Source organism: Ascaphus truei, chromosome 21 (assembly GCF_040206685.1).
Source record: "Ascaphus truei isolate aAscTru1 chromosome 21, aAscTru1.hap1, whole genome shotgun sequence".
NCBI classification, from domain to species: Eukaryota; Metazoa; Chordata; class Amphibia; order Anura; family Ascaphidae; genus Ascaphus; species Ascaphus truei.
This window is the reverse complement of record NC_134503.1, coordinates 1154930-1171344: the sequence shown is the minus strand read 5'-3', so window position 1 is coordinate 1171344 and position 16415 is coordinate 1154930. Positions and strand designations below refer to the sequence as shown.

At 45.4% G+C, this 16415-nt stretch overlaps 1 protein-coding gene across 4 annotated transcripts in view; it reads left to right on the top strand.

Annotated features, from left to right (window-relative positions):
• Positions 1–727: 727 nt before the first annotated feature.
• The window catches only part of IRAK1 (interleukin 1 receptor associated kinase 1), a 61464-nt gene continuing 45776 nt past the window's right edge, over positions 728–16415 (top strand). Inside the window, exons 1-3 of one of the 4 annotated variants that reach the window (XM_075578334.1) lie at positions 1103–1200; positions 12316–12382; positions 12475–12651. In XM_075578334.1, the coding sequence (XP_075434449.1) occupies positions 12501–12651 (151 nt within the window). In that variant the 5' untranslated portion in view covers positions 1103–1200; positions 12316–12382; positions 12475–12500. Of the gene's footprint in view, positions 1201–7528; positions 7813–12315; positions 12383–12474; positions 12652–16238; positions 16349–16415 lie in introns of those variants that run through there. The other 3 variants (XM_075578333.1, XM_075578335.1, XM_075578336.1) reach the window with 3 other exon arrangements.

Genomic DNA, 16415 nt, shown 5'->3' with positions numbered 1-16415 from the left:
TAATAATAATTTTACAATTACATCTGATGTGGGTAAAAGAGAAATAAATAATACATTTCATTTGAGTGGTTGCGAGACTAGAGCCATTCTTGGAAACGACAGGTAACTCAATGCATACGGGTAAAAGACCTTAAAACTAAATGTTACAGACGGAGGGAACGTGCGGAAGAAACTATTCTCTGTTCGATATGTAACCCTTTGGGGGTCCGAGAAGCCTGCAATTGCAAACCAGCCACATTGGAGCGGCTCTGGGAGTAAAGACACTGGCATTGGGTTTGAAGCAAGGGAACCTGGTTCAATTCCTGGTGTCGGCTCCTTGTGACCTTGGGCAAGTCACTTATCTCCCTGTGCCTCAGGCACCACAACCATAGATTGTAAGCTCCATGGGACCTGTGCCTGTAAAATGTCTCTGTAAAGCGCTACGTAAAACTAGCAGCGCTATACAAGAACACGCTATTATTATTATTATAAAAACGATACAATAATTTCTCAGCTCCAGAATAAGGCTGAAGGTGAAGCAAACATATTAGAAGATGTTTTATATTAGTGTGGAAGCTGGATAAATGTACTGGGATGAGTATTACTCATCTTGGATAAGTATTACTGACATTCTCCAAATTCCTGCCAACCAAGGGGGCAGCATGAGGAATAAACCCCTCCCAGGGCCTGTGATAAGCGGAGGACTACAACTCCCAGCATGCAGCGGGGCGTGAGGGACTAGCGGTGACTGTCACTGCGATACACAGGTGTGTCCCTAAGCACCATCTTACATCTAGTGGGAGGCTGGAGCCATTTGGGTGCAGGGACCGCTCTGGCATTCAGGTGGGAACACGTGCCACGTGGAGGAACCTGCCCCACTGTGTGCTTGTGTCAGGGACAGGAGCAGCTGCCACACTCAACATGGCCGCCGGAGCCGGACACTCACTTCCGCCCGGAGCCGGACACTCACTTCCGCCCGGAGCAGGCATGTGTTAAATGGGTATCTCAAAGGGGAAGTTAGTGCGGAGTTATTCATGGCCTTTTCCCCGGCTACATGACAGACCCCGCGGCCCCTGCGCTGCCCGGCTGTGTGTGGAGACCCAGTGACCATGTCCAGCTGTGGCATAGAGGGGGAGTTCCTGTACAATGTCCCTGCTGACGTCATGTGCAGGTTCTATGAGATCATGGGCTCACTGGACGATTCGGACTGGAACAAGTTCGGTAAGTTCGCAAAATGAGAGCAAAACACAGCTGCTCCCAGTCAGTACTAGGGGGACCCCATCTCCTGGGCTGGGTGGGGAGTTTAAATGAAAAGCCCCCCCTCTTCCCTCCTATTACACCCCGGGGAGGGGGGGGGGGCTGATACTTTGTTGCATCTTGAGAAACCTGTTGGATGGTGACATAGTATCAATGGCTGGCCGGTCAGTCCGTGTCAGGCCTGGACATTCCCACTCGGGATAACATAACACCAGTGTTACTGGACATGAGGGTGGGTATTTTCCCTGCGCTTTTCTGTATTCCACCTCCATATATTGTCTGTGTATGACTGTATGACCCTGTTCTTTTAAAGCTGCAGTTCAGGCAATATCCTGCATGTGGGTTTTTTAATAAATCAGTTCTGTAGTAAGAAAAAATACTTTTAGCCTTTTCTGTTTTAAAAAAAACAACAACTTTGAAAGACCAATTTTCTTGTATTCTATTTTAACAGCCATTTGCTAAGCCACTGCCCCTTCATGTCCTGTCACAAGCCCTGGCACACCCCTCTGTCAGACCTGCTCTCCCTCTAGCACATGTCAGTGCAGGAGTGCTCATGAATATTCATGAGCTTCCACTGAGAGACAGAAGCAGAAGAAAAACATATCCCTTCACTAATTATGTCACCAAATTTCGCCGATCAATACATGGAGAACGAATTGACCGGCAGCTATACAGTTCTTTAGGTAATTAGAGATTGCCCACATAAAACTATTGAAGTAAAAAAATGTATTAAAAAAAAAAAAGACTGAACTGCAGCTTTAATGTACCCATGTGTTGTTATTACTCTGTGCCCAGGACATACAGAACGAGAGGTAACTCTCAATGTATTACTTCCTGGTAACACATTTGTATAAATATCACATTTCATGCTAGTCCTAGAGATTACGTTTATTTGCATACTTTAAGTAACTTTAAGTAACTTTGTTTTTGGCATAGATCCTGCTTTGACATGAGACGCATTTATAATTAAAACCGCCTTTTCTCTGATTACATTTTAGATCTCTAATGTTACATTTTGTTTTTGGGGTTGTCGGTATTACTTTATTTCACCGCTGCTCTGTATATCATACCGGTCTGCAACTCGCTATAAGAATAATGTTATAGAGAACGGTTTGTGGCATTGTGAGGTTTGTGGCATTGTGAGGTTTGTTAAGTTTGTTTATTAAGTAAATAATGGGAGGTAGGAGTGTTACATAAAAATATGTCCATACAATATTTTCTCCACAGATAAAAACTTTGTATGTATAAAATTGGTCAAACGTTATTTTACATTTACAAAAATGAGAGAAACAATATACTTTTGGATTAAAAGCAATCAATGCAGTGATACAACCACAATAACAGGTTTAATAATGTGTATCCAAGGATGAGTGGGGGAGGGGGGTGTTTCTAATTTAGGATCTTTTCCAGGTATATATTAGGGGAGATAACCCTGTAAAAGAGAAAATAAATTATGGCTGTAGGTCTCCTTATACACCAACATCTCCCATGCTGGTGGAATATCATACCCTAAAATGATCGACACTGGCGATTTCAGACAGTAAACTCCTATAACATTGAACCACCAGTCGCAACCTATAAGCAACCAGCCAATCTCTCTAAACTAATGATCAGAAACAGGTCGCCATTTATGGCAACATCTGCATTAGGTACTTCACCCTACCACCGGGAGAAACCCTGCAAACAGATTTCCACTGAAACGACAATGTGCTGTGTACTGAAGCCCTCTGCACAGATCTCTGCCGTCCAGAAAACTGCTATGGTTGATGTGATGTTCTGTTACAATGGATTTTTCTCTTTCTTGGACCAATACAGCAACATAGCACTTTTTTGGGGGGGGGGATATTTGTAACTATATAACACTTGCCATATTAATATTGCTGAATGTACATGTTAGTGGGGTGTACAATACGTCCCCTCTGCCCCCAGCTTCTCTGTCCCTGCAGTCACAGCTCCGCCCTCTTAATTGCTCTGCTTGGCTTTTATCAGTCACCCAATGCGGGCCTTGGTGACGGGTGAGGGGGGGGGGAAGGGGTTTGCTAGTAAAGTTGTTATGGAAATAATTAGAACTGGGGGGGCAACTCCCAGTCCTCAAGGGCCACTAACAGGCCAGGAAATTAGGGATATCTCTGCTTCAGCACAGGTGGCTGAGCTGCCTGTGCTGAAGCAGGGATATCCCTAATGCCTGGCGTGTTGGTGGCCCTTGAGGGCTGGAGTTGGCCTGAGCTAGAGGTTAACTATCCGCACCTGCGTAACAATACATGCATAGATACAGCCCCCCTCTTTCTGCACCCCTTCTAATGGCTTTCTGATACAGTGGGCACAGGGCAAAGACCACGCCTGATAATCCTTTTAGAGGCCCCCAAGAAATGCAACTTTAATTGATTGGACAACAGAAAAAAGGCAGCGCTAATCAAAAAGCTGGCCAGCAGCCTGTGATATAACTCTGACCCCCTAGGTCAGATCTAGAAGCAGGAAAAAACGTTATATCTGCGGCGCAAAGCCAACGACAGTAATATATTAAAAATATATATATATATAATGTATGTAAAATATATAAACATATATTAATAAATGTGTTATACAACCAGATGAGGGATGTTATCCGCTGGATTTCTTCACATGAAGACGATGGATCATGTAATAGAAACAAAAACAAACACAGTGTGATACAGTAACTACACAAACACACAACACTACTCACAGATAAGAGACAAACAATTGCTGAGACAACTGACTGATATCGTATTAAATGTTATATTTTTTATATAAGTAAAAACACTAAAATGAAGGGTCACGTGTGCACTGCAGCCACAGTAGAACTGGCCGCTTAGCAGACACTAGATAAGAAGGCGGTGGATAAATCTGAGAGTATCCCCTCTCTTACGGCCAAAACCGCGTCCTGACGTCTTGAGTAATAAACAGGAACTTTGGAGGGGAGCCCTCCCTGCCTTCCACGCCACAGACCTCCGCAACATGGACCCACCGGGCCGCGTGTTACAGGAGAGGCGTCGTCACATGTGCCGCATCGGCGCAGGATCCACGCCGACAGCAGCAGCCCAGCGGTGTTGTCAAGGCCCGGATCAGTGCAGCAGCCGCCGCAAACTGGAACCGCAACAAGGATACGTCCGTGGAGATGGTAAAACCAGTGTGGTGGATGCCGTGATATCAGCTGTGCAAATGTAGACCACCCCACGCGTTTCGGAAGACTGCGCTTCCTTCCCCTGTTGTGTACCTGGAGAAAGTGATTCGATACATTATGTGTAATCAAACCTTTAGTGATATTATAAATGTGTTCATACAGACGGCGTTTGATTGGCCTTGTACTCATTCCCACATACCCCTGAGGAAGGAAGCGCAGTCTTCCGAAACGCGTAGGGTGGTCTACGTTTGCACAGCTGATATCACGGCATGCACCACACTGGTTTTACCATCTCCACGGACGTATCCTTGTTGCGGTTCCAGTTTGCGGCGGCTGCTGCACTGATCCGGGCCTTGACAACACCGCTGGGCTGCTGCTGTCGGCGTGGATCCTGCGCCGATGCGGCACACGTGACGACGCCTCTCCTGTGACACGCGGCCCGGTGGGTCCATGTTGCGGAGGTCTGTGGCGTGGAAGGCAGGGAGGGCTCCCCTCCAAAGTTCCTGTTTATTACTCAAGACGTCAGGACGCGGTTCTGGCCCATAAGAGAGGGGATACTCTCAGATTTATCCACCGCCTTCTTATCTAGTGTCTGCTAAGCGGCCAGTTCTACTGCGGTTGCAGTGCACATGTGACCCTTCATTTTAGTATTTTTACTTATCGTATTAAATGTTATATTTTTTATATATCAGTCAGTTGTCTCAGCAATTGTTTGTCTCTTATCTGTGAGTAGTGTTGTGTGTTTGTGTAGTTACTGTATCACACTATGTTTGTTTTTGTTTCTATTACATGATCCATCGTCTTCATGTGAAGAAATCCAGCGGATAACATCCCTCATCTGGTTGTATAACACATTTATTAATATATGTTTATATATTTTACATACATTTTATATATATATATATATTTTTTTTTATATTACTGCCGTTGGCTAAGCGCCGCAGATATAACGTTTTTTCCAAGTTTAATTGATTGTCAAAGAAACAAAAGCAGCCAGATTGGATTTATTTAAGGAAGACAATGAGATTGTTTAGATGTTTACAAAAGGTTGTATTTGTGGATTGTGTCTCAAAATCCTGGAAAGGATAGGTGTGCCCGGCAGGTGAGGAAGGGGCAGCGTGTCCCGATGTGTGCCCGGCAGGTGATGAAGGGGCAGTGTGTCCCGATGTCCAGAGGATAGATGTGTGCCCGGCAGGTGATGAAGGGGCAGTGTGCCCGGCAGGTGATGAAGGGGCAGTGTGCCCGGCAGGTGAGGAAGGGGCAGTGTGTCCCGATGTCCAGAGGATAGATGTGTGCCCGGCAGGTGATGAAGGGGCAGTGTGTCCCGATGTCCAGAGGATAGATGTGTGCCCGGCAGGTGATGAAGGGGCAGCGTGTCCCGATGTGTGCCCGGCAGGTGATGAAGGGGCAGTGTGTCCCGATGTCCAGAGGATAGATGTGTGCCCGGCAGGTGATGAAGGGGCAGTGTGTCCCTCTGTCCCTGTGTGGCCTGACTGCAGGTGACGTCCCTGTATCGCTGTAGGTCTGCGCGTGGATATAGGTGCAGAATTTCTCGCACTGTGGTAGGCATATCTGGACCCCATCTTCTCTTGATCATTAAAGATTGCGTTTTGTATTTTCGTTCGTTTAGATAAAGGAGAGACCGAGACTTTGAAGAGATATCCTTTCTCTAACCGCTGCCTTTTGAAGTGGCATAGAAAAAAGCCGTGCGTCTGTGTGTGATTACACAAGGCTAGTTGTTTAAAAAGCTGTGTGTGTTTCTAGAAATGAGTCCTTATCTGCCACTTATTATCTTAAACCTCAACTGTTCAGCTAATGGGGTCAACATGACCACTGTCCGGGCAAAATAAGGATCACTCGAGTGAGGGGGACCTGAGGTGTACGTGCCACGCGGGACTCAAAGTGATTTTGTCATAAAACCCACGCACGTAAGAACAGGAAGTTAGTGCGTCAATGTATAAAACGTGTCATAGCGTCTTTTTCAAGCGTAATAAGCATGGTGTTAGAGGCGGAGTTTGGATGTTGTCTGTGCCGGATGCGTCTAAATGTTGTTAAACTACAAACGCGCCACTTTGTGCCCAATAAATGCGTCCACTGTCTGTCACGTTTTTTCATGGTGTTAAAGACAAGCGAGGAGACGCAGGCGGTTTGTAATGCGTTCATACGTGTGAGCATGGCGCTACACACCGCGCAATAAGGAAACGGGAATACCTTCTGCTGCTAATGATATTTTAGCTGAGCATTTTTTGTTTTTGTTTTTAAACGCAATGCCCCCTTTCAACTGTTATTAACCCTTTGAGTGACGTAGCTACGTTAAAAAAATAAAATGAGGCGCATTGTCTGGGGGCTGGTGGCATCTGACCTGCAATAATGGATGGAAGGGGGGGGGGGGGCAATAATGGATGGAAGAGGGGGGGGCAATAATGGATGGAAGGGGGGGGCAATGATGGATGGAAGGGGGGGGGGCAATGATGGGGGGAAGGGGGAGGTGACTCTCCCCTCCAGCCATCCGGACCAATTGCATGACTACTTCGGTGAGTGACCATGAGTGCCGGGGGAGCAACACTCTGGCCCCTCCGGTACTCAAAGGGTTAATCAAATCCTTTTGGTGGGGGTGGGGGTTTAATAGGTTCCAGGTGCTGAATCGCATTTTATTTCTCAGGTACCCCCTGGTTAATAAAGGGGGGGGGGTGTTAATAAAAAGTGAGTGGCTGCGGCTTTGTGAATTAATCACCTGAGTGTTGGTGCCGGGGTGACCGCCCGCCCCTCCGCCCGCCCCTCCTGCCCCTCCGCCCGCCTCTCCTGCCCCTCCGCCCGCCCCTCCTGCCCCTCCCGTGGGGGCGAGCCCCTACGTCCTCCTCCTAATGCTATTTAATCCCCAGGGCTCCCTGCAGACTCCTGCAGTAATTGGACGTCCCGCCTGATAGTTACTGGAAACCCTCGTATGAAACGCCCATCATTCCAACTAATTGGGTCCTGTGTAGCTCTACAAACTGGTGTGACAGGGAAGGCCGGGGGAGTGTGTTGGTGTTGTTTTTTTTTTTTTTTTTAACCGTTTGAGTGCCGGGCGCCATGGCGTCACAGTACCGCAGTGACGACGGGAGGATTCCCCCCCCCCCTCACAGAATGCCATCTCCCCTTGGATACTAACCAATATCCCGTGATGTAGCCACTATGCCAGGGATGGTCCACACCCCAACCACTGATTGGGCCACCTGTGCTGAAGCAGGGATAGCCTTAAACCGGACCTGCAGGTGGCCCTTGAGGACTGGGGTTGGCCGCTCCTGCGCGATGTGATTGGGCGCTGGAGTGAGAGACCTTCCTGACGCGGTGGCTTACGTCATGGTGAACGCAAAGGGTTAAAGCGACAGCCCACGATTATGTGACTGGTGGTGGCCGTGCTGTGAGATCTCCACGCGCCCTTTCCAGCGCAGGTCAGGACATATGAGATTTGCAGTGTAACGTTACCGTGGTAACCTCATGGTTTTACTTACACACACACACACACACACACACACACATTCCAGGCGTTGAACTCTTGGGGGGAGTCGCTGTGTTACATCGGCACTTTCCCCGTGCTCGAGGGGGGGGGGGGTTATGGGGCAGAGAGAAACTGCTCCATCCGCTGTTTAAGGGTCAGTGCCCAGGTGTTTATAATTAAAATGTAACAGGGAATGAGGGAGATATCATTGTATCCATGGTAACAGTGCACAGCTGTGCAGGAGGAAGCCTTTTGATTGGTCAGTCTGCCTAACGAGGACCTTGCTTTATAATGGACAGGTCGTGGGAGTTGTCGGATGTGGAATCACCATACTATACTGTGCCAGAGAGGCCTATAGAAAGGGCTTGCACTCCTGCCGCCGGTACGTGGCACTCCTGCCGCCGGTACGTGGCACTCCTGCCGCCGGTACGTGGCGCTCCTGCCGCCGGTACGTGGCGCTCCTGCCGCCGGTACGTGGCGCTCCTGCCGCCGGTACGTGGCACTCCTGCCGCCGGTACGTGGCGCTCCTGCCGCCGGTACGTGGCACTCCTGCCGCCGGTACGTGGCGCTCCTGCCGCCGGTACGTGGCACTCCTGCCGCCGGTACGTGGCACTCCTGCCGGGTATTTTTAACCTACGATATAATACAAATAATGTGAATTAGAATTATAGCTGGGTTATTCTTGTATTGTATTGTATGTCTTTATTTATATAGCGCCATTAATGTACATAATGCTTCACAGTAGTAATACACGTGGTAATCAAATAACAGATAATATAAATAACAGATCATAGGAATAAGTGCTTTAGACATAAAAGTAACATTAAGGAAGGAGTCCCTGCCCCGAGGAGCTTACAGTCTAATTGGTAGGTAGGGAGAACGTACAGAGACAGTAGGAGGGAGTTCTGGTAAGTGCGTCTGCAGGGGGCCAAGCTTTATGCATCATGTGTTCAGATTATCCACAATGCTATTCATATGCTTCTTTAAGCAAGTGTGTCTTAAGGTGGGTCTTAAAGGTGGATAGAGAGGGTGCTAGTCGGGTACTGAGGGAAAGGGCATTCCAGAGGTGTGGGGCAGTCAGTGAAAAAGGTTTAAGGCGGGAGAGGGCTTTAGATACAAAGGGGGTAGAAAGAAGACATCCTTGAGCAGAACGCAAGAGTCGGGATGGTGCATAGCCAGAAATTAGGGTGAGATGTAAGGAGGAGAAGGGGGTATAGTGAGATATTAGGGTGAGATGTAAGGCGGGACAGAAGAGTGTAAAGCTTTAAAAGTGAGGAGAAGAACGGAGTGTGAGATGCGGGATTTGATCGGAAGCCAGGAGAGGGATTTGTGGGAGAACTTGGGAGGGACGCACTTCTGATTATAAAAGTGTTAGGAATAAGTCCGGATACGGCTGGGGGAGAGACATGTTCTTGCGTTACAGCTGAATTGTGTGTGTGTGTGTGTGTGTGTGTGTGTGTCTATATATATCAGTAAATAAATGTTTGGGGTTGCCGCTCTGTTAATATGTGACGTGCCCAGGAAGTGGGCAGCTAGAATCTCTGATGATGAAATCCCCGCATACAGATCATCTCTGCTGTTTTTTACTTTCCTGCCGAATCACGTTATTAAACACAGTCAGACGGGGCTGTTCCTCTGTCCTCTGACGTGCGAAACAAACACAGAACAACCTGTTTTATAGTCCAGGAAGGAGGTGGCACAACAGGGGAGCAGGGCCAGCTGAGTCACTTACAGGCGCAAGATCTTATCTGGCATTAAACAGGCAATGGATGGGAGGGAAGTAAACATAATTACGCCCCTTTACAAAGCATTAATAAGGCCACACCTTGAGTATGGAGTACAATTTTGGGCACCAATCCCTAGAAAAGACATTATGGAACTAGAGAAAGTGCAGAGAAGAGCCACCAACTTAATAAAGGGGAAGGACATTCTAACTTATGAGGAGACGCTAAATTAGGTTTATTTACATTACCAGTCACTGCTGGTCAGTCTCTCACAACGGGTTACAGGAATTTCGCCCTCCTCTGAGGCAGACCATAGATCGTGTGACGAAGCACGAGCGCCGAGCAGACAATCATTTGATTGTCACGCGACGGCCGAGTTACGTGAGCAGTTCAGCCAATCAGTGTCGGTCAGTGTCTTTACTCACTGAGCCGCTCCTCCTCCTCATTGTTCCTGACGTCTTGTGGATCCTCTATGTGCTCTTCGGCGAACTTCAGGCGGCAGCGATGTTCTTTTTAGGGAGCAGTGGTTTCCTCCTGGCTGTCCTTCCATGAACGCCGTTCTTGTTCAGTCTTTTTCCGATAGCTGAGCCATGAACACTCACATTAGCCGAGGCGAGAGGGGCCTGCTGATCCTTGGGTGTTACTCCGGGGTTCTTTGTGACTTCCTGGGTGATTTGCCGGTTTGTTCTCGGAGAGATTTTGGTAGGACGACGTCTCCTGGGTAGAGTGACTGTGGCCTTGAACTTTCTCCGTTTGTCTGACCGTGGATTGGGGTGCCCCAAACTCTTAGAAATGGCTTTTGTAACCCTTTCTAGGACTGGTGAGCATTAATAACGGCTTTTCTGACGTCCTCCGAGATTTCTTTTGATCGTGGCATGATGTGATTACACACACCTATATACAGTAGTGAAGAAGAAGAATCTCACAAAGTTTCTGATCGTTATATAGTGTGGGGCCTCCCAAACTCACACCTGAAGATCATATATTAGATTATATTTCACCTGATTCTAATCTCCTTTAATTTAGATGATAAAACCAGGGTTTCACATACCCTGACTCTTAATGGCTCCCTGTTTTGTCTGATTCATACATTATTTTGTTTTAAAAGACATGGAATTGGTTAATATAAACCCCATTGGATATTTTAAGAAAAGACTGGTTTTGTTTCAAGAAGTTTATCATGGAAAAACTGCCGGAAAATATTACAATCCTCTCTGGAGCTATAACAGCAGAGGTCAAACTGAGCCGACTGCAGCCACTGACCGCTGCCAAAACTCTGCAGGAAGGAAACTCCTCTCACTCCTTCCCTATTTCTGCCGCTCTGGTGGCGCGGGGTATAGGGAAGGGGCCTGCTGGGAGACGTGCCTAAAATGTTTGTTTCTTCTTCCTCCAATAAATGTTCCTATGGGTGAAACGCGTTAGAGCGCTTAGGTGGGTCTGTCCCTCTTTTTATCTGTTTGCCCATGGTTAAATAAAGGCTTTTTTTAGCGCAGTCCAGCCTCCTCACCTTTTTGCCAGCAGTGCCCGCTGATCTACTTCAGGGGGGGGGGGAGACAATTTGTGCTATTCTGCATGTGTATCATTAACCCTCTGCTGCCTGAAACTGTGCGTGCATGTGTACCATTAACCCCTCTGCTGCCTGATACTGTGCGTGCATGTGTACCATTAACCCCTCTCCTGCCTGATACTGTGCGTGCATGTGTACCATTAACCCCTCTGCTGCCTGATACTGTGCGTGCATGTGTACCATTAACCCCTCTGCTGCCTGATACTGTGCGTGCATGTGTACCATTAACCCCTCTGCTGCCTGATACTGTGCGTGCATGTGTACCATTAACCCCTCTGCTGCCTGATACTGTGCATGCATGTGTACCATTAACCCCTCTGCTGCCTGATAGTGTGTACGTGTGATTTTTCCAAGATGCGAAGAGGTTTAAAAAGACAGGCCGGAGTCCTGTTGGGTACAGAGGGCTATGGTAAGGTTGTAAGCTGTTTGGGTCAGACTCCTTTCCCTACGGTTTGTCTGTAGCACTTCTTCCCGTTATGCCTGCTTTTATTTTACTGCTGTGTTCATGGCTGGCGCTTGTACAAAGAGAGGTGCATACTTTTGTCTCAGATCCATGCTTCACCGGGAACAAAAGCTTCATTTAGCATCGGCCAGGAAAAGTTTCCACGCACGAGGGAAACCTGAGCTGGCGCCTGCGATCCCAGTGTCTGCTCATGTGCTGATCTGTCCGAGGGTGCATGGGGCACTCTGCAGAGGCGCTGCTACTAGCCCAGGCCGCGTCTCGCCAAAATAACCCCATTACTTATTAAAGGGCCCGTTATTACACCGTGCAAGAAAAGTACGCGCGCTGTGCGTGTAAACAAAGAATCCGAAACATCTCAAACAGAAATCTTTGCGCCTCTCTAGAAATGTTTGTGCAATATTTATCCTCTAAATACATGCGGGCAATACTTTCTCATGTTCTATTTATATTCTATTATTCAAGGCAGTGCTTTAAAGGTGTGTGTGTGTGTGTGTGTGTGTGTATATTATAGAAAAGTACATCTGCAAGGCACTCCGTTAACAAAGATTTAAAACCCAATGTCAGATGAAATATCCAGAAATGCAGTTAAAAAAAAAAATCGACACCCCCCCCCCCTTTTTTTTTTTTTTAATATAAGCTCAAAGTGATTTGTTACATTCTTCCGTATTTTGGTACCTTTTTCAAATGTCTTGAAAATTGCAGGGAACCTTTTAGCGATGCCCGGGGGACCGAAGAGTCCTAGGAATCCCTGTTGAAAACCCCTGATACAGTATGTGCTCAGTAGGATTACGGTGTGCTTGATGGCTTGCGTTTTTCCAGTTGCGCTGCTCTCGTACTTATTTTTTTTTCTCTCCCTCGCAGCATCTCTGATTATTCATGACCAGACGATGCTGCGTAACCTGGAACAGCAGCAGAGTCCGCGCTCACGCACCGAGAGCGTCATGTGGAACTGGATGAACAGAAACGCTCAGGTCGGCGAGCTGCTGTCCATCCTGAGCGGTCTGAGGCTGCTTCGTGCGCTCAATGTCTTCCAGTCATGTGAGTCCCGATTTAATGGCGGCCTTGTACGTGAACAATCTCGCGCCCTGCATTCCGTTATCTGCGGCGCTACTGTTCCCTCCCCCCCCCCCCCCAAACAAAAATGTACATAGATTGGGGGGGACAGTTTCCTGCGTTTCAGGAAGAATGATGCAGTATGTGCTGTATCGGCAGAAAGGGACGGGGGCTTTGTGACAGAATCCTGTTTACTTAGTGAAACTAAGTTTACAATCTTTTTAATCAAGAAAAAAAAAGCCGTGGTACAAAATAACGTGTCGCTGTGTGAATGTGCCGGGGTGGGCAGTGGGATGATGAAACGTTGTGTTGGAAGCTTTGGGGAGCGCAGGTATCACATGTATGAAAAACAAATGTATACTACAGAGTGTAATCCGCTTCAGAAATTATTTCAATTATTTAGTCAGCAAAATGGGAACTCACAATTTTTCAGATAAAAAAAAAAACAGCATTTCTCACATTAAATGTGGCTCAGGATGTTCAGACTTTTAGCTTCTCTGGTGTGTTGGTGATAGTGTCACAGTGTGATGTATCCTCAATGAAACGGGAACACCACAATAGTGCAACACTGTACATACGTCGAAGTGTGTATTGGACAAAGAATGGTATCACACTTGCATGAATACAAGGCAGCATAGGCACATAAAACTGAAGGTGAGTGGCTGGCCGATATCTCCACTGCGCAAGTTCAAAATCTCTCAATCTGCCGGGCTCCCGGTGAGCGTCGCGTCACTTCCGGCGCCTTTGGTATCGTGGAGAGGGAACGGGCAGGAATGGAGAATATCGGCAACGCCTACTACGCAGACTCTACCGTTTCGTCTGGCAACTTCTTCAGGAGCCATCATTGCTGTGTATCAAGAGCGTCTATATATAGTCCCAACTGGGCTCTGATTGGTTCTTGGATGATTTTAAGCATTTTGATTGGCTTAAAAACGGCTGGGTGACAGACTATCTCAGAATGTAAACATGAGAACGAACCTAGCAGCTTAACAACCATGTATAATTTGTCTTAACTCTGTGCCCAGGACATGCATGAAAACGAGATGTAACTCTCAATGTATTAATTCCTGCTAAAACATTTTATAAATAACACAATACAATAATAAAACTAACTTTTTCATACAGATCATAACAATAGAATGTGAAAATAAGAACATTATACAATATTAAAATGGAGATATAGGGATTGCAGGTGGATAGAACAGACAAATTAATTTTTATTTTTTATATACTAATACTGGAGCTCTATTTATTAGCTCGTCCCATAGATATGGGAGAGAGACAGAGAAATATCAGTACCATTATAACTTCTAGACAATTGTTCAGATGTAACACTAACACACAATATAAACACATGTAAAAAATATATATTTTATATATATATATATATATATATATATATATAACAGCAAAAGGTGTAATACACAGTGAGCCAGTCTTGGACTTCATCCACAGGGTTTCACACAGCGCTGTGCACATGCGCAGTACATATTGGGCAGCAGTGTATCTCATTTGTGAGTGCACTGGCCCTTTAAGGCGCATACAAGCAGTTATAGTCGAATTGGTGTGTTAGGACTGCTGTGCAAACCCCTTGGATGTTTGCTTAGATATTGCAACATGTTTTGTTTTTTTTTGAATAGCTTTGCACCTTATATCCATTAATATAGAGGCTATTCTATTGTATTTCATAGCGCTTGTGTCGCACATGCGCAGTAGACCCTGGTTGGATTGAATGAGCCTTGTGGGCACCCGTAGTACACCAGGACTGTTTTTTACTTCCTAAACAAGATGGTGGTGCGTTCCAGCATAGGACTGCGGTCCACAACAGCTAGTTATGCAAGGTTTTTGGTGGGTGTTTCGTTTTTACACAGGTGAGCATGATTAACTATCACTTAGGTTTGATAGATGTGGGTATATAAGGGTATGCACTAGCATTCACACACTGCACGTCCCTGAGGAAGGTCACATTCTGATGACCGAAACGTTGGATGCAGTGCCTATGTATTTATCCTGAATACATCAGCTTTGGATTTCCCTGACTGTGTGCTGTCTTGTTTTTCGTGGATCTCTATCTGGTAAAATCTTTCTGTGTGTGTGTGTGTGTGTGTGTGTGTGTGTGTGTGTGTGTGTGTGTGTGTATATGTGTATATATATATATATATATATATATATATATAATCTCTCTATCGACATTGATATCGACATTGAGTTCTCCTGGATTCATAGTTTTTGAGGCGGTGAATCCAAAAGGTTTCTCTTGGATAATTCCAGGGAACGGTTCCCTCCCCTCCAATGGGGAACGACATGTTCTATTCCCTTGTAGGTCAGATCTTTAGGATTGGATTGGTGATGGGAATTAAAACGTTTTGGGACACTGAGTGTGTTTATTTTTCTCCTAATATTTCCTGTGTGTTCTAAAACTCTGACTTTGAATGCCCTAGTTGTCTTGCCTGTATATTGAAGTCCGCAAGGACACTCTAGCAGGTAAATAACATACTCTGTATTGCAGTTTAAAAATTGTAATATTAGACTTAAATTAATTTTTTGCCCATTTCGAACAGAAATCACATGTTTTACAGCCGCCACAGGTAACATTTCCCGTAGGAAGATTAAGCCATTAATTTTATTGTTTATCCTTTTAGGGTTAGGGTTAGGGTTATGCTTTTAAAACACTTGGAGCCAATTTTTCTTTAAAATGTCCTGCTTTTGAAAAAAATAACATTTGTTCTTTGTGGGAATTCGCTTGCCAAAATCGTATATCGTTCTGTAATATGTGCCAGTGTTTTGAAATGGCTTGTTCAATTCTATTTGCTTCTCTGTTATATTTAGTTATAAAAGTAGTTGTAACGTCTGTTTTACTGTGATTTTTGTCATTGGTTATACGGGGTTTAATCAGGAGCTTTCTATCAAGTTTTTCAGTTCTTCTTCTTTTGGCTCCTGTTATAGGTTTTTTTCTTGATAGTTCTTTTCTTTAAATTTATTAATTAAAATGTGAGATTTGTTCTTCATAAACTTCTGGTTTTGTACAGTTTCTCTTAATCCTCCTTAATTGGCCATAGGGTATATTGGAAATCCATCTAGGATGACGGCCACTATTATTTGATATATAATTATTGCTGTCTACAGTCTTGAAATAGGTTTTTGTCATCATTTGATTCTCTTCAATATAAATTACTAGATCTAAAAACTCCACTTCGGTCCTACTATATTTAGAAGTGAATTTTAAATTTAAAATGATTAGTTAATTAATATATTTTAAAAAATCATCTAAAATTGCCTCGTCGCCATTCCAGATTAAAAACACATCATCGATGTATCTCTTCCAGAGGACCAGGTTCGCACCAAACTCATGGGGGGACCAAATATGATCCTCTTCCCAAATGGCCATGAGTAGATTTGCATAGCTTGGTGCGAACCTGGTACCCATGGCTGTTCCACATACTTGTAGAAAATTTGTTATTGAACCAGAAAAAGTTTTTTGATAATATAAATTTGATCCCCTCTAGGATGAACTCTACTTGTTCTTTAGCCATGTTGGCATCTTTTGATAAAACTCTTTTTTGTTTTTATAGCCTCCATTCCTTGTGAGTGATCTATCGATGTATACAAAGAAGACACATCACAAGTAACTAATATGTATCCTTCATTCCAATTGATATTTTCAAGAATGGATAAAACTTGTGTAAGTATCTTAAATGGGATTTGGTATTAATAACATATTTTTGCAAGAACGTAGCAATATAATCCGA